We start from the raw sequence: 22,503 nt of genomic DNA, 5'->3' as shown, positions 1-22,503 counted from the left end.
TTTTTAAATAAATAAAATAATTATAATACTTGATAATTATTATAATTATTCTATTTATAAAAAAAAAGCTAAGTAATATTATAGCATAGCGAATTAAACACAGCTGTCTCTATAGTCAACTTTCCTATTTTAATGCTAGAATTAGCGAAGTTGACGAATATGGAGCTAAAACGAAGATGGAGAATACTTTGTTATCTTAGTTTTGAGGAATATGACGAATACATTCGTCATATTCGTCATCTTCGCTAATTCTAGATATCAAACCAATAGGAAAGTTACCTTTAGTTAAAATCGCAATATGCGATTATTTAAATCGCATATTAATCGCGATAACTAGAATAATGACGAATATTCGATTTCGACGAATATGAGACAAATATTCAAGCGAATATTTGCGAATTTCGTTGAAATCGAATATGGCACCTCCCGCTCATCACTATCAGTCAGTGCGGACTGTTGGGGGGAAAATCACCTACTCGGCGGTGTGGCAGTTTTTTGTTAAGCCGCCAGAGAATATGTCGAATCAAATGTAGAATATGTGGGCAGAAGGTGAAGCGTGGCCAGGGTGCCAATGTTGGCACCACAGCCCTGGGTCAACATATGCAGCGTCACCATATGTGGTATCCTGATGCTGCTGTTGCTACTGCTATCTCCACACTATGTCACCTTGCACTCTGTGGTATCCTCCTGATGCTGCTGCTGTTGCTTCTGCCATCTCCACACTATGTCACCTTGCACTCTGTGGTATCCTGACGCTGCTGCAGCTGCTACTGCCATCTCCACACTATGTCACCTTGCACTCTGTGGTATCCTCCTGATGCTGCTGCTGCTACTGCCATCTCCACACTATTTCACCTTGCCACTCTGTGGTATCCTGATGCTGCTGCTGCTACTGCAATCTCCACACTATGTCACCTTGCCACTCTGTGGTATCCTGATGCTGCTGCTACTGCCATCTCCACACTATGTCACCTTACCACTCTGTGGTGTCCTCCTGATGCTGCTGCTGCTACTGCCATTTCAACACTATGTCATTGTGCCACTCTGTGGTCTCCTCATGCTGCTGACAACTCCAGACTCTGTCATTGTGCCACTCGGTGGCCTCCTCATACTGCTGCCAACTCCAAACTCGGTCATTGTGCCAGTCGGTGGCCTCCTCATACTGCTGACACCTCCACACTTTGTCTTGGTGCCACTTTGTGGCCTCCTCATGCTGCTGCCACCTCCACAATCTCTCGTCATCGTGCTACTCTGGCCTCCTCATGCTGCTGACACCTCCATACTTTGTCTTTGTGCCACTCTGTGGCCTCCTCATGCTGCTGCCACCGCCACAATCTCTCGTCATTGTGCTACTCTGTGGCGTCCTGATGCTGCCGCCACCTCCAGACTCGTTGGATTATTGAGCAAATGCTGACCAAGTGAAGGCGTATTCTCTGTTTTTTTGGGGTTGTTGTTCTGACAGATCAGAGGAAGGGCAAATTAATCAGTGACGTCAACACAAACTTACTGCTGACACCCTCTCCACTCTGTCCGGGGGGCTCTACTTGTATATGTCACGGATGTAGTAGGGGAGAACACAAAAAGACAACAAGAAGAAAGGGGAAAGACACTATGCCTCACCGCTAGGAAAGGAAAAGGGTCACCAACTATAAAACCCTGATCCTGGCCCTAACTCATATCCGTATGCACCTCTCGATGGTAGAGATGCCCATACACAGGAACCCCGAAAACCCTGGTGACCCTCAGATGCCCTAAAGGTAATGATAGGGCAGAGACAACCCGTTCCTTCCCTGGTGAAGGAACCAGCGTCTCACTGAGGCCTAGTAAACAACCGGGGGGGGGGATACAAAACACAACAAGAGGAACATTTAACTTCTGCGGATGATGGATGAACAGGACTTCAAGAAGAACCACACTCCAGCTCTTTCAAAGCCAAATTAAGCTATCCAGAGCAAGGAGTGATGGGTAAAGTCAGACTAAATAGGGGGGAAGTAAAGGTCACATGATGCACACCTGAACAGGATGTGTGGAAATACCAGCAAAACACAGACAAAGTTTAACCAAAAGAGGCTGTCAGATCACTCATGTGCAGCCAGTCTTTCAGACCTTCTAACACCTGTCACACGTGTGACAGTATACGCGTTTAATTGAACAGGTTCTGTAGACATCTATGTGGAATCAGCTGGCGATGATGTAAAAGGAGTGCGCTTCTATTCGGATCAAACCAAATGTTTCCCGAAAAATTCTGCGAACCTGCGAATTAAATTTTTTAAAAATTTGCTTATCTCTAGTTCCCACGTTCTTGCAATAAGTGTGGGAACCACACCTATTGGACATTTAAGGCATATCTTGTCGATGCATCATAAATGTTCACATGGTGCAACCCCTTTACTGTTAATGACTATGGTGTTTACTCGATTGGATGGGCATGTTACATTTTTAAAAATGCAATGTTTAGTTAATACTCTAATAAAATATTTTCTTATTATATTTTAGGCCAGCCTAAAGTAGAAGAGATATCTCTGAAGATTCCTGATAATATTCTAGAGGATTCTGAAAGAGCTTACATAACAGTGTTGGGTAAGGTCTACAATGCATGGATCTCTTCATCAGGTGGCACCATCAGAAATATCTGATTCTGGGGCCACATGGGCAAATATTCAATGCACTTTTTATTATGTCCACCAACCTCAATCTTGTATTTATAGGTACATTTCTACTACAGGGTCTATTCTCATATATAGGATAATACTGTACATGTTTAGTATATATAGTCAATCTTATATATATGTATATAGTCATATTTTTTTAAAAAAATTCTATTAATGTAGACATTTTGTTATTACCTTGCAGGAGATCTCATAGGCACAGCTTTGCAGAACCTTGATCGTCTTCTGGCCATGCCATATGGATGTGGAGAGCAGAACATGGTTCTCTTTGCTCCTAATATCTTCATCTTGAATTATCTGGAGAAGACTCATCAACTGAACAGCGAAATCCTGAGCAAAGCCAAGAATTTCCTGGAGAGCGGTAAGAAATTCTGCATTGATACTATTATATTTTATTTATGGACTATCATGGACTCAACTGGTTTAGGTATAAATCCGAATCCTACACTGTAGATTATGGACTGCACGGTAGATATATAAATATGAAAGATATAGATAGACAGACAAATGGATGGATAGAAAGTCAAATGGATAGATTGATAAATTTACAGATACAGTAAATCAACAGATGAATGGATAGACAGACAGATAGATAGATAGATATATAGATAGATAGATAGATAGATAGATAGATAGATAGATAGATAGATAGATAGATAGAAATACGATTAATAGATGTTTGCATGATTAGATTTTTATGACTGCTTTTACGTTATATTTTTTTTCTTGATTGTCACAGGGTATAAGCGTCAGCTGACCTACAAACGTGATGATGGGTCATACAGTGCTTTTGGAAAGAGTGACAAAGAAGGAAACACATGGTTAGTGGATTTGGCTATACCTATATTTGCTGTGCATGAAACTTTAAGCTATGTTGAAACCCTGAATTTTAGAATTTCAGTTCACGTCCTGGTACACACAGCAGGACAAGACTATTCACAACAAGTAATTAATTCTTTTTTTGAACTATGGCATTATGTGGGCAATTAGAATAACGAGACAGAGGAAAACTATGGATGAGCAAATCAATTTTACTGGTTTAGAATTCTTCCCAAAGTTTGCAAAAAGTTTGGATTGTAACAAAGCCAATTGGGTAACCCTAATGATAAAGAGCACAGTGTCCCTAATGATAAAGAGCACAGCAGAGAGTTCTCTCCAAGGCCAGTCAACTAAGAAAGACAATTTTCTCTTGAGATATTATGGTTCTTTTGACTTTCTAGAAGAAGAGCTTACTTGCATGTCTTATTGAGAGAAGTGGGATATTCTAGTTGTTATGAATGAAAAACTAGATTGCATGCCTCATTTTCATTTGAATATTGGGTAGGGTGGGTCTCTCTTCTAGACTCATGTTTATTAGATGAGGCTTTTTAGACAAAATAGAAGACTAGGAAGATTTATATACCAACTAGCTGAAGTATCCGGCTTTGCTCGGGTATATTTAATCTATTTCATTTAATGTTTGTGTCGTTAAAAGATATCAACACTATCCACTAAAACAGTGACATCTACAGCACCCCGCCCCCAAAACAGTGACCTCCACAGCTCCCCACCCTATAACACTGCCCCCCGACAGTGCCGCGTCCATTAGAACATGGACCTCCACAGCAGCCCACCCTCTTAACTTTGATCTTTACAGCAGTCTTCCCCTTTACCAGTGACTTTCACAGCTAACTATACCCTTGACAGCGACCTCCACAGGGGCCCTCCGCCTTAACAGTGGCCTTTACTGGATCGGGGGTGTGTCCTTTTAAACAGCTCACTCTAAGACAGCAGCACTGTACTGTCTAAGTGTGAGCTGCAGGGAGAAAGTCACCTTCCCTCCCACCTCTGCAGCTGACAGAAGTTGATTTTTACCTTAATTTTTTCAATCGCCGTTGACTGAGGAGTGGGAGGGGCGTGGCCTAACCAGATCGGGGCATGGCTTAGCGGGACCTAGAAGTTGATTTTTAACTTAATTTTTTCAATCTCAGTCGGCTGAGGAGTGGGAGGGGGCAATGCCTAACTGGATCGGGGGCGTGTCCTTTTGAACAGCTCACTCTAAGACAGCAGCACTGTTCTGTCTGAGTGTGAGCTGCAGGGAGAAAGTCACTCTCCCTCCCACCCCTGCAGCTGACAGAAGTTGATTTTTACCTTCATTTTTTTAATCTCCGTCGGCTCAGGAGTAGGAGGTGGCGTGGACTAACCAGATAAGGGGCGTGGCTTAGCGGGACCCGAGGGCAGGGTTTTAAGTCTTTTGAGGGTGGACACATTGAGGCAGGGGGCGTGTCTGGGCTCCATTCTGCAAGAGTGACGCCCCTCTGGGCACCTTACTGGCTCATTTGCATACCAAATAAACTGGATTTTCAGAGGATAAAAACATCTATTGCTGGAACAAAAAGCACATCTTGAAATAAGGTACTAAGTGCTATTAGGCAATGGCTTTACTTCAATAGCAATTATCCTTGTGACAGATTTCCTTTAAAGTTCTCCTACAGCAGTGAAGATAAATGGCTGGGTTGTTATGGAAACCTGGAATAAAACTGTATGTAAAGGCTGGAGGACCTGCGAGCTTCTATTGGCTGATAAGGGTCATGTGACCAAGCTTCTATTGACTAACGCATTTTTTGGGGAATATCTCACGAACGGTACATCCTAGAGAGCTGAGACCTAGTCTAAAACCTTCCCGGACACCTGATGTACCTGTGTGCCAAATTTTGTGATTGTAAATGCAACGATGCAGATTCCTTTAGCGGACATACACACACACATACACTCAGCTTTATATATTAGATTGTTAGGCTAATTGGAGGACATTTGATTAGTCCAGAATTGATTCAGATATGAATTGAATTTTTGAAAAAGCTTAAGAAAGCAGACCTGAAACAAATTTAAAGTGTTCTGGTTAAAATCATTTTTTTTAAGGAAAACTCAGGATGAATTCTGAATTGATAGAATTGATTTGCTTATCTGTAGCATGTTTATTTATGCATACTGTATGTTCTTGTGCTTCATACATCAATTTTCCCCTACTTTCCCCACAAAGTTTTGGATAGTAGCCTCAAACTGTTTAATTAATGCTTTTTCATAATAAGATTTTCCCCGTATCATCCTTTAGCGGAGCTGAGCAAAGAAACATTGCTTGGCTGCCTGAGAGGCCTTGGTTGGGGCACTATATGTTTTAATGGAAAACGCAGAGTATGCATGAGGAGTATCGTAACCCAGTCAATATTTGCACATTTTACATCCGCTGTCATCAAATAGGCTTAGGAAAGCTAATTTTACATAACACATCAATGCAGAAAGCTGAAAGCCAATATAAAGAGCGTCTCTCGTTCTGGCAAACTAGTCCCTCCATGTATTAAAATAGATGGCCATTTATATGAATAGCCACAATGTCTTATCACATTTTCCATGTAGTTGCTTTTGTAGAGCAAAAATGTGTGTTTGCCTGGGTTCTTCCAACATGGACCTGCATCAATCAGCTGATCTCCACACATATTAGGAGTTGTCTATGATGAATAGGATAATAGACTATACAAAGCTTGTGTAAATTGCCCATTTATATATCTCCAATTTGTTTCCACAGGTTGACTGGATTTGTGGTGAAATCTTTCAGCAAAGCTCGACCTTATATCTTTATAGATGAAAGTCACCTGAACCATTCCTTCTCCTGGCTGCAAAATAACCAACAAGACAGCGGATGTTTCAGGAGTGTGGGAAGACTTTTCAATAATGCCATGAAGGTATGTCAAGTATAGAGTAAATGTTATAAAATTTGACATCTATTTCAAACTGCAAAAATAGGTAAAAAGGAAGGAGGAATTCAAACATAAGGAATATGAAAAGAGGTTAAATAGTGTCTCATAATGACAACCTATTTTAAAAGGTGTGTCAGATCTATGACCATCTGTTTCATCGGCCTTCCATGTCAATCGATATTAAGAACTTTATTCATTGAGAAACTACTACTTCCATTTCTGCTACCTTCAATACACTATAATAAGCTTTTGCTATACTGTAAATGCTGCTCTACCCTCTCATTCCTTGCCAGAGCTTAGGTTTCTAGTTGTCTAGTTAACCTTTGAAAGTGTGCTATTCTGTCTTTCTTGTACCAAACTTCTGCATGTTTAACAATTCTGATAATCTGCTGCCTGCTCTGATTAATTGGATACTCTTGAACTCTGTCTGCCCTGACTTTGGATTAATTTCTCAGATATGCACAAACTCAGCACACCCTGACCTACACCTGTTTCCTGACTTTGAGTGTCACCTAATCCTTGGTGGTTGGTGCCCCATGCATCAGCTGCCAAATACGCTATGACTACTCCAGGAGGAAGCAGCCTGGTTGGTTCCCTACAGCAAAGTCGACATCCCTATACAGGGAGTAAAGAGTGAATACCAGGGACTACTAGGCCCTTAGGTTGAGACAAAAGCCAAGCCAGTTAGTTGGCACAGTGGTAATTTTGGTAATAAATAAATGAAAAATTACGAATAACTTGATTTGTCACAAAAATGTAAAACATATTACTTTGTTCTTCAGGGGGGAGTAGAAGATGATATTTCACTTTCTACGTATATTACTATGTCCCTTTTGGAAGCTGGGATAGATGTGAAGGTAAGTTTGTAAGTCTTGACAAGAAAAAGCATTTGACTGCAAGCCAGATATTACCATATTTTCTTGAATAATTGCATTTGTTCAGAAAAAGGGGGCTAAAACCATACCTAACTGTCCGAATGTGGACCAAGGTAGTGGGAGAGAGTATGTTGGACATTTACCATAAAGGTAGCCCATGTGGTTGCTATGGGGCTCTGTGGGATAGTGGGTCCAAATGAATTTCTTTTTTTTTACAGCCTGTTCACAGGCTCTGAAACATTAGAGAACAAAGAAGGGAAATTTGTTATTAGAAATGTTACGCAAATTTTTAAAGAATTTTTGTTGATGTTATTTTTCATTTTCCATGTCAATATCTGTATTAAAAACCCTTATAAAATTCAGCAGTTTTTGCTCTGGCCAGTAAGCCTAATAATAGGCGTCACTTTTTAGTCTATACAGCCGGTAATGGCAGTTAATGCATATACAATCAGTAACTCCTAAAGCAAGAAAGGGAAATTTGCTGTGGGTAATGCACTTACAAACCTCCCTTTATGAATCTTATGGTGATGGTGTGGCAAAATCCAGAAGTAGACATATACAGATCACTTTAATGCAGTTATCTGCTTATCATTACAGGCAGAATTAGAATGACAGATAGGTAGATATATTAAAAAGTAAATAGGCACCACACAAAAAAAAAAAATATATATATTCACTCACCTAAAGAATTATTAGGAACACCTGTTCTATTTCTCATTAATTCAATTATCTAGTCAACCAATCACATGGCAGTTGCTTCAATGCATTTAGGGGGGTGGTCCTGGTCAAGACAATCTCCTGAACTCCAAACTGAATGTCAGAATGGGAAAGAAAGGTGATTTGAGCAATTTTGAGCGTGGCATGGTTGTTGCTGCCAGACGGGCCGGTCTGAGTATTTCACAATCTGCTCAGTTACTGGGATTTTCACGCACAACCATTTCTAGGGTTTACAAAAAATGGTGCGAAAAGGGAAAAACATCCAGTATGCGGCAGTCCTGTGGGCAAAAATGCCTTGTGGATGCTAGGGATCAGAGGAGAATGGGCCGAATGATTCAAGCTGATAGAAGAGCAACGTTGACTGAAATAACCACTCGTTACAACCGAGGTATGCAGCAAAGCATTTGTGAAGCCACAACACGCACAACCTTGAGGCGGATGGGCTACAACAGCAGAAGACCCCACCGGGTACCACTCATCTCCACTACAAATAGGAAAAAGAGGCTACAATTTGCACGAGCTCACCAAAATTGGACTGTTGAAGACTGGAAAAATGTTGCCTGGTCTGATGAGTCTCAATTTCTGTTGAGACATTCAAATGGTAGAGTCCGAATTTGGCGTAAACAGAATGAGAACATGTATCCATCCTCTGATGGCTACTTCCAGCAGGATAATGCACCATGTCACAAAGCTCGAATCATTTCAAATTGGTTTCTTGAACATGACAATGAGTTCACTGTACTAAAATGGCCCCACAGTCACCAGATCTCAACCCAATAGAGCATCTTTGGGATGTGGTGGAACGGGAGCTTCGTGCCCTGGATGTGCATCCCTCAAATCTCCATAAACTGCAAGATGCTATCCTATCAATATGGGCCAACATTTCTAAAGAATGCTATCAGCACCTTGTTGAATCAATGCCATGTAGAATTAAGGCAGTTCTGAAGGCAAAAGGGGGTCCAACACCGTATTAGTATGGTGTTCCTAATAATTCTTTAGGTGAGTGTATATATATATATTCAGAACATAAAAATAGATTAGAAAAGGGATATGTTTGCCCTTGGTTAGTGGATCTTTCTATTGAGGTTCTTCATCATTGGTTGCTAGAGATACCATATATTGACTGTTTAACCCTTCATGACCTGCATACAATCACTAACTCCTAAGCAAGGAAGGGACATTTGATGAGCATAATGAACTTGGAAACCTTCCTTTAAGCATTATTTGGAGATGGTGTGGCAAATACCGGAACGAGACAAATTTGCAAACCACATGTAAATATTTGTCGCTATTTTAACTAGTAAAAATAAAATATTAAATATTTATTTTATTTTATTTCCTCTCAGAATTCCTTAGTGAGTAATTCTCTGTCCTGTCTGAGGAAAGCCTCTGTGGATGTCAGCAATGTATATACCCAGGCTTTGCTGACCTACACCTTCACATTGAGTGGGGATAATGAACTCAGGAAAACTTTAATGGACAAACTGGAGGAAAAAGCAGTGAGGGGAGGTAAGAAGTGAATACTTAGCTTGAAGAATACAGCATGATATGTGGCATAATCTTCTGCATCTTGTAAATTGCAAAAGTATCATTGCAGAGCACCAGGTTCTATGAACCCAGGAAGCTACAGGATGACTGCATTCATACATGGCATGAGATCTAATATTCCTTATACCATTAACATTAGTGGGTTACATTACTCCTTAGAATAATGTTTGAAGAGTAAGGGGTCATCGATTCCTATACATTATTAATTGATTCATAATATGAAACTCTGTCAAACAAAAACAAAAAATCTGCAGCATTTGAGATGTGTATTAAGTTGCACTGCATTTGATACACAGGTGTTGAAAAACTTGGAGGATGGCCTATGTGTTAGTAAGCCAGACTGCTTCTATGTACCACCGCTCATCTTTATATGTGTATTCAAACCACCCTACAGATGGACAGCTGCACTGGAAGCGGGACTCCACTCCTCCTTCTGAAGACACATACTGGTACAGAGCTCCATCAGCAGAGGTGGAGATGACCTCCTATGTGCTTCTAGCATATCTGTCTGGTCCAGTTCCAGATATAGGCAAATCTGCACAAATTGTGAACTGGTTGAGCAAGCAGCAGAACCCATATGGAGGATTCTCTTCTACACAGGTAAATAAGGAATCTAAGCAACCGCACTCCACCATTAACATACAGTACATGCAGCACTTTTATGTTTATTTCAATGAGGATTGGTAGAAAGCCGCTACCAGACCCATCTGACAGTGACTGTTTTAACGTGAATTCAAAGATTTTGGGGGAAAAAATAAATTACTAAGTGTGATTAACCACTTCCTGACCAGCGCTGTACATGTACGTTGGAGCGGGAAGTGACTTCCCGACCAGCGCCTTAGTGCTACGGTGCAGTGATTGAGCGGGTGCAGGAGCTGCATCTGCCAGGTCAGCTGCAGGGGACACCTGTTCCCGTTAGCCCTGATGTATGCATCAGCATCGGTCAAAACACAGATGTCGGCGCATTAACCCTCACTATGCACGGTCACCGCTGACCGTGGCATGTGCAGGGTGTGTAAAGGGATCTCCCTCCCTGTCCCATCGGGTTCCCGTGCTGCTGTAACGGGGACCCGGTGGCTGGGACGGCAGCCCAATGCCTTCCTTAGGCATCGTGCTGCCTTCCCTGTTAGTCTGTGAGGGCAGTCAGAAAATGGCAATGACAAAAACAAGATTTCATTCTGTTCAAAAATGCATTTACTGTGTAAAGCTTAACAAAAATAAAAATAACAGACATATTGGGTATCCCCGCATCCGGAAAAACCTTGCTCTATAAAAATATCACATTATATGCCCCCTCAGGTGAATACTGTAAAAAACTATAAAAAAATAAATACCCCAAAACAGCCTTTTTTTCACCTTGTTTCCAAAAAGTGTAATACCAAGTGATCAAAAAGTCTTATGTACCCTAAAATAGTACCAATGAAAAGGTCACGTCATCCCACAAAAAATGACCCCCCACATAAGACAATCACTCAAAAAATAAAAATCAATGGTGCCCATTAGAGATGAGCGAATCGAAGCTGACGAAGTGGAATTGGTTACGAATTTCAGGAAAAATTTGATTCACACCGAATGAGAATTTTCCTCGCGCTTCGTGGTAACGAATAGCATTTTTCTTAAAATGGCTGCTGCACGTGTGAGGACATGGGGCAAGGAGCTCTGGGAAGGCGGGATCAACTAAAATGCCATGCATGCAGCTAATCAGCAGCCAGCCAGCCCTGTGATGTCACAGCCCTATAAAATAGCGCAACCATCTTAGATTCTGCCATTTACCAGTGTACTTAGTGCAGGGAGAGACGTCAGCAGGAGCTAGGGACAGTGATAGAAAAAACATCATTGTGTTAAAAAAAGATTTATAAGTGCAGGGAAAGATTATTCAAGGTGTAGGAAAAGCAATGACAATTAGTCTCCATATAAGAGTGCCCTTGATTGGATGGGGGGGGGAGCTAAGGAGAAGATAATGGATACTCCTTTAGGACGCCATAGCCGTTGTCCCCCGAGACCATACATTTTGGGGTGGGGGGGGGGGGTCGGGTTGATTAGGGAAGGGGAAAGAGGAACCCAAACAGACAAGGAGGAAATTTGAGTTATATGTACTGTTTGGTCTAATAGGGAGCTTTGGAGCTCCCAAAGAAGAACAGGTCAACTTATTACTGTTTGCATTGTCTGTGTTATTATACTCTGTACTGTCATATTTTATATATTTTCTTGTGTAATAAAAATAAATAAAGTTATAAGAAAAGGTGTAGGGAAAGGATAGGGAGGAATCATTCCACAGCATTTCTGTTGAACAGGGTTCATTCGGGGAGGTGACAGCCTGGGTAATAGGAACATTCCTATTACACCTTGAAGCACTGACTGGGGATCCAAATTGCCATTATATTGTGTGGTGAAGTGCGAAAATTACATCCCATTTTGTCTTGTAGTAGTGGCAAAAGTAAAATATATTTGTCACTTAGTAGTGCAGTTATCTGTTCTAAAGCCAGTTTTTGCGTGTATTAGTGGAAAAAGGAAAAATATCTTTGCCGCTCAATGGTGCAGATATCAGTTTTAAAGCCCTTTTTGTGTGTATTAGTTGAAAAAGGAAAAATATATTTGCCCCTCAATGGTGCATGGCGAAATACAAATACACTGCCTGTCCCAAAAAAAAGTTGACACTTGGATTTAACTAAGCAAATAGTTATGAGCCTCCTATTGGATAATTACTGCATGGGCGATTATCTTTCAGCTGGCAACAAGTTATTTAACTCCAACTGGTGCAATGAGTTGCTTCTCATTTCTTAAACAACCATGTCAAAAGACACATCTCGTGGTCGTGGAAAAGATGTCAGTCTGTTTGAGAAGGGTCAAATCGTTGGCATGCATCAAGCAGATAAAATATCTAAGGAGATTGCAGAAACTACTAAAATTGGGCTAAGAACTGTCCAACGCATTATTAAAAACTGGAAGGATAGTGGAGACCCATCGTATTCGAGGAAAAAATGTGGCGGGAAGAAAATCCTGAATGATCGTGATCGTCGATCACTTAATCGTTTGGTGAAATCAAATCGAAGAAAAACAACAGTAGAACTCAGGGCTATGTTTAATAGTGAAAGTAAGAGCATTTCCACATGCACAATGCGAAGGGAACTCAGGGGATTGGGACTGAACAGCTGTGTAGCTGTAAGAAAACCACTAATCAGTGAGGAAACCAGAAGGCTTCAATTTGCTAGGGAGCATAAAGATTGGACTCTGGAGCAATGGAAGAAGGTCATGTGGTCTGATAAATCCAGATTTATCCTGTTCCAGAGTGATGGGAGCATCAGGGTAAGAAGAGAGGCAGATGAAGTGATGCACCCATCATTCCTAGTGCCTACTGTACAAGCCTTGGGGGGCAGTGCTATGATCTGGGGTTTCTGCAGTTGGTCAGGTCTAGGTTCAGAAACAGTATGTGCTCCAAGAATTAGCTCAGCTGACTACCTGAACATACTGAATGACCAGGTTATTCCATCAATAACTTCCATGATGGCACGGGCATATTCCAAGATGACAATGGCAGGATTCATCAGGCTCAAATTGTGAAAGAGTGGTTCAGGGAGCATGAGACATCATTTTCACACATGGATTGGCCACCATAGTCCAGACCTTAACCCCATTGAGAATCTTTGGGATGTGCTGTGGAAGGCTTTGTGCAGCAGTCAGACTCTACCATCATTAATGCAAGATCTTGGTGAAAAATTAATGCAACACTGGATGGAAATAAATCTTGTTTAATTAAACAAATGTAGAGACGGGCGGCACAGCTGCACAAACTCAGACCATTTCAAACAACAAGCAGAGTATAGCAAAATCCACTGGTTCTCCTGCTTATGTACACTGATGGTGGTGCACAGCTGAGAAGATAGGTATATATGAACAATCGCAACGAAGAAAGTAGTCAGCGGCACTCACCAGTGTACTGTATCAAATCGATGCTTTATTCCACCAAAGACATGGCATGGGGCAGACAGACAACTGCACGCACCAAACAGCGGCAGAAGTTTCACGCTACATGCGCTTCATCTGGCTGTGTGTCAGCACGTCCATTTGCGCCGCCCCTTTAAAGGTATTAGCGCTACACGTTGCCATAACAACGGGCAACAACAATGCGCCTACCTAGAGGGTCAGTAAAAACATTTCATAACATATAGAGACCAATGCAGAACATAAATGTGATCCAATCAGGACGGCGATCTCACATCAGATCAGAGGAATACACTTAAATCATTTCTATCATTTAAGCCAAGTTCACCTAATGCCTGGGTGCACAGAATCCACTTCGCTTCTCTCTGCAGGAGGAGGCGGTGTCTGTCTCCTCCCTGTGGAGCGGCGGGCACGGTCTCCAAGCCTGTGAAGGAGATGCAATCTAAATTACCTGCACGAGCAGTCCTTACATGGTCTATGAATCTGGGGCAACCTTTTCCTGTCTTTACAGAATTAAAATGTTCTCTTACTCGTTCAAACATACACCTAATTGTCTTTCCAACATAGAATCTGCCGCAATTGCAGAGCAACAATTATACCACATATGTGAGATTCTATGTTGGATCCCTGCAAACTGAATACACTTTTTTTGGGAGTTCTATTTACACAGTGAACAGCTTCCACATTTAAAGTTCCCCTTTGGTAACATCTCTGATAGCCAATTATTGCTTTTAATAGGAGCAAACCTGCTCCTTACAAGCTTATCCTTAATTGTATGGCTTTTCCTGAAGGATATAAGTGGTTTGCGTTCAGTGAGTTCATTCAGAGTCGTATCTCTCCTCAAAATATCCCAATTTTTGAATATCACAGAACGAATGCGTTCAGCCATAGGACTATATTTAAAGGAAAATGCGAACCTGGAACTCACATTCCTGTCCTGTACCTGTTTATTCCTATCGTCACTTTTGTGGAGTAGAGCACTCTGTGAAAATGTCTCTTCAACTTTTTTCATATCTTTATCTAGTGATTCTTCTGCATAACCTCTTTCCATCAGGCGTTGTTTCAGTTCTAATGCTTGTTTATGAAAGCCCTCATCCTTACTATTTTTTCTTCTATCATAAACAAGCATTAGAACTGAAACAACGACTGACACACAGCCAGTTGAAGCGCATGTAGCGCGAAACGTCCGTCGCTGTTTGGTGCATGCAGTTGTCTGTCTGCCCCATGCCATGTCTTTGGTGGAATAAAGCATCGATTTGATACAGTACACTGGTGAGTGCCACTGGCTACTTTCTTCGTTGCCATTGTTGAAATAAATCTTGTGACATTGCAGAAGCTTATCAAAATAATGGCACCACGAATGCGTGCCATAATGAAAGCTAAAAGCTTTTTTTTGGTGGCGACTTTTTTTTGGACAGGCAGTGTATATTCGTCCTTCATCGTTGCACTTATCTATTGAAAAGCCTTTTGTGTAAAAATAGAAAAAAAATTGGGCCTAATTGCCGTTCAGCGGTGCAGTGAGATATATTATAGCCCAGTTTGGCGAAATACTAATATATTTGCCGTTGATCGTTGCACTTTCTGTTGAAAAGCCTTTTGTGTAAAAAAAATAATAATTAGGCCTAATTGCCGTTCAGCGATGCTGTGAGATATTTTACAGCCCAGTTTGCCGTGTATTACTGGCAAAATACAAATATATTTGCCTTTCATTGTTGCACTTCTCTGTTCAAAAGCCTTTTGTGTAAAAATAGAAAAAAAATTGGGCTTATTTGCAGTTTAGCAGTGCAGTGAGATATTTTAAAGCCCTGTTTGCTGTGTATTAGTGGCAGAAAAAAAAATATTTGATCTAATATTTGGCTATTCGATCTAACAGTATGTCAGGCAGAGAAGTGCCAAGCCGTGCATAGGAGAGTGGCAGAAGCCTAAATGTTTAGCAGCAGAGTAAGGGGCCGTGGAAGCAGGGGTCACTTCGAGAGGCCTGAGCTCCCAGTGTCAGCTAGCAGTCGTGTCGTGACCAGCAACCCAGCGGTTCTTGAATGGTTGACTTGATCTTCGACTTTGTCACAACTTACATCAGACACCCCCAGCCAAGAGTCAGTGGGTTCGTCAGACACAACCCTTAGTTTGCATGGCCCCGAAGCAGGCCCTGTGCCCTCATCTGTCCTCAACCTGCCTCTGTCCTTTTCTGTTCCCTCAGCCAGAGAAGTATTATATGCTGTGGTGTCGGAATATTTATGCTGTCTCTGATTAACAGTCTTTATTATTTATGTAAATAAATTAGAATCTGTAATGAAGGAGATTCTAATCTATTATCATAAATACCAAGCTAAAACGAGCTTGTGATCTGCGCTAAGTTAGATGACAAAAAGAAGGCGGTGGTAAATAAAAATATATATTTATTAAATAACAATAATATGGTGCAAACTAATATATGAGAAAATTGGTGACAATTGAAATTCAATCAATAATATGCAAAATTTTAGGAAAGTCTAAATAATCTAGAGTATATATATCCACTACTAGGCCTTATTATGATATTACCCTTCAATTTTAAATCAATTTGATACCTGATTTCTCTCAGCCGACAAATGTCTGATTAAATCCAAATCTGGTTTATTTCAGATTTCCTCTTTTATTTATACAAATATATATACATAACTAACCATACCAGCCTAGAACTGAATTCAGTTCTTTGGAGATGATACCGTGTTTCCAACAGTACATATAAATCTCCCTGAATCGGATCAAGTTTTAGGATGATGCTGCAGGTACACCCCAATCTTATTCCAAAACAGATACTATACACAAAGTATGGTTTTAATTGAATATATATAGATATATATTATATTAATTAAATATCCTATAAAATATAGGTAAGGTTATACTATACCAAAATGTCAGCTAGCAGAAATCAGTTTCAATGGTTCTAAAATGGCTGAAAGGGTGGTCAAGTGGCTGGATCTGATGGATCAAGATGTCTTCAGGTCCAAAGATGTTTCAAGATGTTTTCTTCAATATGACCATCCCAAGCTGATTCAAGAAGATGATCCCTCTGTTAGCCCATACCATCTTTTTATCCCATCTAAAATGGGACTGGTCTAGTTTAATCAACAACTAGTGACATCACTTTATAACTAATAGGACCTCCCCTAGTGATTTCGCAATGCATTCCTTAATTCTATCCTAACACTAGGTAGCAATAAGGCTCCATATAAAAGTCTTTGCAATTATAGTTATTTCCTGTATATATTCTTATTAATTTGAAGAAGGGATAAACTTTAACTAAGGTTTCATACAGACCTTGAAGAGACCGGAAAGAGACAATGAAGTTTATCTTTTGTAGAACATCTAGTCTCTTTCTAAATCTCTGACTAAACCTAATTCATTCCAAACACACACTACAACACTTGTGGTCGTTGTTTGTTAAAAAGACAGGGTTTGTTTATGATCACCTGTGTCCACATTTCTCCATTCAAGAAATCTTCGGGGAAATAGATCATTAACTTCTCTGTTCTCTGGGAAACATTCTGAAATTACATAGGAATTTCTACCTCAATTCTAACCTTAAAATGAATATATCTATAATTACCACACTCTTAGTTATATAAAACACTCATATTTAAATCAATGATATAAAAATCTAAATCCACTCATACATTGATTAATATAAAAACCCCAAAGAAAATTAGAGTCTCTTTCTATCCATTTCACTAACCTAAAACCCACACATTTCTACTTCAGTGTCTTATCTGGGTAAATAAATTTTATAAGACTTGTCTAAATTTCTTCTCACACAAGAGCAGACTATGCAAACCCTCCTAAGTTTTATTGATTACCATTTCCACCCACCAATTCCTGATGCATCAGACGAGATCATCCATGGTGCCACACCAACACTTTGACAAAAGAGACTGGTTTCTTCTCCTGATGCCACACATCTGTTGCCAAGTGCTCCTTCTTTCACCGACCATCTTCAGCGGGTACTGGTATTACCACCCACCTACAAACTATGTTACCTTGCCACTCTGTCGTCTCTGTCGGCCGAATACCGCATGTGCTCCAGCGCAATGCTCGAGTCTCCAAATCAAAATATATATTTATTAAATAACAATAATATGGTGCAAACTAATATATAAGAAAATTGGTGACAATTGAAATTCAATCAATAATATGCAAAATTTTAGGAAAGTCAAAGGTTATACTATGCAGCCAATAAACGTGCAGGTAAGTACTGCCCTTCACTGTAATGCCGTAGCCATGTTGGTTACTGGCATTACAGTGATTGGCTGGCCAGAGCGCGTCATCGGGTTCTACAGTATATAGCACCCGATGACACGTGTTCGGCTAAGTGTTAATCAGGGAGACCTGTGCTGAAGAAGGGAAAGATAGTGTAGGGTGTGAATTCATTTTTTTCAGTAGAAAAACTTGTCAGAGACCCAAAAGTCCTTTTAAGGACTATTGTTGTGTGTGGCAGCAGCGATATCTATTTTTAGCGCACCCTGCGCTAAATTGATAACACTCTACAGACCCAAAAGTCCTTTTAAGGACTATTGTGTGTGGCAGCAATATCTATTTTTAGTGCATCCTGCAGACAGCAACATTATCTGCGCTACATCTCCTGTGTAACGTGTGCACATCCCAAAAATATCTGTGACATCCAGTGTACTTTTTCCGTAGACGGTGTCCGCTACGGACAGTGACATTAGCTGCGCTACATCTCCTGTGTAACGTTTCCACATCCAAAATACCTGTAACATTCCCTGTAATTTTATATTAGCCGCTGCTGACATTCGCGATATTATCTGCGGTTTTTCTCCTGTGTAACATGTGCGGATCCCAAAAATATCAGTGACATCCAGTGTACTTTTTCCGTAGACGGTGTCTGCTGCGGACAGTGACATTAGCTGGGGTACATCTCCTGTGTAATGTTTCCACATCCAAAATACCTGTGGCATTCCCTGTACTTTTATATTAGCCGCTGGTGACATCAGCAATATTATCTGCGGTATTTCTCCTGTGTAGCGTGTGCGCATCCCAAAAATATCAATGCCATCTAGTGTACTTTTTCCATAGACGGTGTCTGCTGCGGACAGTGACATTACATGGGGTACATCTCCGGTGTAACATTTTCACATGCAAAATAGCTGTGACATTCCCTGTAAATTTATATTAAGTGCTGGTGACATCAGTGACATTATCTGCGGTATTTCTCCTGTGTAACGTTTCCACATCCAAAATACCTGTGACATTCCCTGTAATTTTATATTAGCCGCTGCTGACATAAGCGACAATATCAGCAGCGCTTATAATTGCCAGCTTACCGACTGTTGTGCAACGTGAGCACGCGCTGGAACTCCACGTTCCACATGTTGGCCAGGCTTTGTGAGCAGCAGAGGGCAGTAGTGGAATACCAGCTGCAACATGGTCGTCGCCTTTCCAGTCAGCTTCCGCTCTTCAATGTGAGGAGTGGGCATGATGCCGCCACCTTCACACTCTGCCATTGTGCCACTCTATGGCCTCCTGATGCTGCCTCCACCTCCACACTATGTCACCTAGCTACTCGGTGGCCTCCTGATGCTGCCACCACCGCCAAACTATGTCACCTTGCCACTCTGTGGCCTCCTGATACTGCAGCCACGTCCAAACTATGTCACCTAGCTATTCTGCGGCTTTCTAATGCTTCCACCACCTACAGACTCTGTGTATGGGCCACTCTGTGGTCTCCTCATGCTGCTTTCACCTCAACACTATGTCACCTTGCCACTCTGTCATTATGTCAGTCTGTGGCCTCGTGATGCTGACGCCACCTCCACACTCTGTCATTGTGCACTCTCCGGCTTTCTGATGCTGCCACCACCTTCACACTATGTCACCTAGCCACTCTGTGGCCTCCTGATTCTGCTGCCACCTCCACTTTATGTCATTGTGCCTCTCTGTGGCCTCCTGATGCTGCCGCCACATACAGACTCTGTCATTGGACCATTCTGTGGTCTCCTCATGCTACTTTCACCTCACCACTATGTCATAGGCCCACTCTGTGGACTTCTCATGCTGTTCCCACCCTCCCTACTTCATGGCTGTGCCACTATTTAGCCTATTTGGCTTGGCTGACATCATCATTTATTTGACCCTTCCTGTGATCTGTCAGAAGGAAGGCAAAATGAGACGCACAACGGATCCTGTCTGTGTAGTAGCTGTAAGGCCTGTATGGTCCCATCAGAATTGGCTTGTGATTTGGTAGCTAAAAGCAGGAGTGGGTAGAAAACACAGAAGACATGCAAATATTCTGTTCACGCATCATCTCTGTTTTGGATCCACTCCTGTTTTTTTTTTGCATTAGCAATACTGATGGATTACTGACCAAATGCTGACCAAGTGAAGGCGAATGCTCCACAGACAGGATCTGTTTTTTGTGGGTCATTGTTCTGACAGATCAGAGGAAGGGCAAAATAATCAGTGATGTCGACAGAAACTTACTGCTGACACCCTCTCCACTCTGTTGGGGAACTCTACTTGTATAAGCATTTAATAGAACACATCTATGTGGAATAAGCTGACGACCGTGTAAGGCCTATTGCACACGACCGTATGGCTTTTTCAGTGTTTTGCGGTCCGTTTTTCACGGATCCGTTGTTCCGTTTTTTGTTTCCGTTGTGTTTCCGTTTCTGTTCCGTTTTTCCGTTCCGTTCTTCCGTATGGCATATACAGTATACAGTATTTACATAGATAAAATTGGGCTGGGCGTAACATTTTCAATAGATGGTTCCGCAATAAAACGGAACGGAAATGGAAGACATACTGATGCATTTCCGTATGTGTTCCATTTTTTTGCGGACCCATTGACTTGAATGGAGCCACGGAACGTGATTTGCGGGCAATAATAGGACATGTTCTATCTTTAAACGGAACGGAAAAACGGAAATACGGAAACGGAATGCATACGGAGTACATTTCGTTTTTTTGCGGAACCATTGAAATGAACGGTTCCGTATACGGATCGTATACGGAACGCAAAAAACGCCCAGTAAACGGGGAATAAAAACGTTGTGTGCAGGAGGCCTAAAAGGAGTGCGCTTCTTGGTGCTAACATCGACCTGTAAGGCTGAGTTCATACTTGAGTCATTTGGTCAGTTTTGGCCCCGTGACTGCCCAAATAAGTGAAGTGTGCAGTGATTCTAATAGCGACGCCTGTCATCTGTATGTCATACGGACTCACAGTATTATTTTTTACTACTAAAGCAGACTCCCTATGCATGTTACTGCAAGGCACAGTGTTCTAGACCACTATGAAGGCTCTCTGCAGCCAGGAAGTAGCTGTTTTTAACGTACTTCGCCGCAAATAAATTTGGATCGAAGCAAATGTTTCCCCAAAAGATTGACGAACCGGCGATTCGAATTTTTGAATAATTCACTCCTCTCTGGAGCCCATAAACCAATCAAAAGTGCTGCAAAGGCCATATGGCGCTCCTTCCATTCCAAATCCTGCCATGTGGCCCCCCAGCAGTTTACCCCCACATATAGGGTGTTTCCGTATTCAGGAGAAAATGGGTAAAAAATTATGGGGTGCTTTTTCCCCTTTGTGAAAATGAAAAATTTGGGGCTAAAACATCATTTTATATAATTCATTGCGAAAGGTGCACCACAATGATATGCAACTGACAACACTGGCTAATCCCTCAAGCTGATGTTAAGAACTGAGACTTTAGCAAATGTATTCCAGTCAGGAACACATCGGAGCCCTTTTGCACCACCGTCAATGTATCTCAGCGTGGCATGGGTTCTTACTAGGGTTGAACGAACAGTTCGGGTTCGTACCGAACTTTAGGATTTTTGGACCCCGGACCCGAACCCGAACATTTCAGTAAAAGTTTGGGTTCAGGGTTTGGCGATTTATTGGCGCTTTTTGAAAGGCTGCAGAGCAGCCAATCAACAAGCGTTTAACTATGTGCCCTTAGAAGCCATCACAGCCATGCCTACTAATGGCATGGCTGTGATTGGCCAGTGCAGCATGTGACCCAGCCTCTATATAAGCTGGAGTCACATAGCGCTGCACGTCACTCTGCTGTTACTGTTAGTGTAGGGAGAGGATGCTGCTGCTGTGAGGGAGAGAATAGGAAAGAATCTTTAATCAGAAGTGCTAGTTAACTCAGCGATCTACATAGATTTAGTTTTGGTGGTGCAGTGCACAATCTTTTTACCCTGCCCTGAGCACAGAGACAGTAAGAACTTTTATCCGTCTGTTAGTTAGGAGGGCGGCGGCGGCCATTTTCTACAAGCTCAGTGCACCAGCACTGCATATGTGCTTTTGTGACATTGAAGTCCAAGCTTGAAAAACTGCAATAATAATCTGTCACGGATGGTGTTGCAGAAAGCTGGAACTTATAAATAAACATCCGACTGGCTTGATCCTAAACTAAGGAGCATATGGGTGAGCCCTATAAAACCCCTAGAGCTCTCCCTGACTGCTATGCCCATGCAAAGGTCTTTATGGTAGACGATTGCATGACGTACCTCATACTGTGTGATACCTGAAAACCCTATAATAGTGAGGGGACACGACCACCGGCTCCCTGCACTTAATACGGACAGAGTCAGGGTCACCTAGAATCAAGCCAGAAAGGAAACACAAATAAAGTAAAAACAGTTATCTGAGGAATCAGCAGTAGCAGCATCCAGCAGTGAACAACTCATCCAGGAAGAAGTATAAACCGCAAAGTGAGGCAGTATGGGAGGGAATATAAAGGGAGACAATTAGTGTAAATAGGTGACAGCTGGGAGAAGGAAAGGAGATGACAAAGTGAAACCAAAACAAAGAACGTCATGCAAGAGGTAGAGAAGAACATCTAACAGACCTTCTCACAGGACTGGCGGTGACATAATCTGGATTAAAAAAACACCCATTTTTGGCAATACCCTCCATGTGGGGCCTCTGCCGCATTAGTCAGTGTGCAATTTAAGCTAGAAACACAGCTATAATTTTCAGGGTTTTAAAAAAAACACTCTTTTTGGGCAAAA

At 41.6% G+C, this 22,503-nt stretch overlaps 1 protein-coding gene across 3 annotated transcripts in view; it reads left to right on the top strand.

The window, feature by feature from the left end:
- Nucleotides 1-22,503, top strand: part of LOC121004843 (alpha-2-macroglobulin-like protein 1) — a 263,914-nt gene that overhangs the window by 223,399 nt on the left and 18,012 nt on the right. For all 3 annotated transcript variants that reach the window (XM_040437234.1, XM_040437235.1, XM_040437233.1), the window contains exons 23-29: nucleotides 2,497-2,580; nucleotides 2,854-3,030; nucleotides 3,409-3,490; nucleotides 6,235-6,391; nucleotides 7,189-7,263; nucleotides 9,345-9,507; nucleotides 9,941-10,146. In XM_040437234.1, the coding sequence (XP_040293168.1) occupies nucleotides 2,497-2,580; nucleotides 2,854-3,030; nucleotides 3,409-3,490; nucleotides 6,235-6,391; nucleotides 7,189-7,263; nucleotides 9,345-9,507; nucleotides 9,941-10,146 (944 nt within the window). The remainder of the gene's footprint in view (nucleotides 1-2,496; nucleotides 2,581-2,853; nucleotides 3,031-3,408; nucleotides 3,491-6,234; nucleotides 6,392-7,188; nucleotides 7,264-9,344; nucleotides 9,508-9,940; nucleotides 10,147-22,503) is intronic.

This window comes from Bufo bufo, chromosome 6 (genome assembly GCF_905171765.1).
Source record: "Bufo bufo chromosome 6, aBufBuf1.1, whole genome shotgun sequence".
In the NCBI taxonomy this organism is placed as follows: Eukaryota; Metazoa; Chordata; class Amphibia; order Anura; family Bufonidae; genus Bufo; species Bufo bufo.
This window is presented reverse-complemented; position numbering and strand designations above follow the sequence as displayed.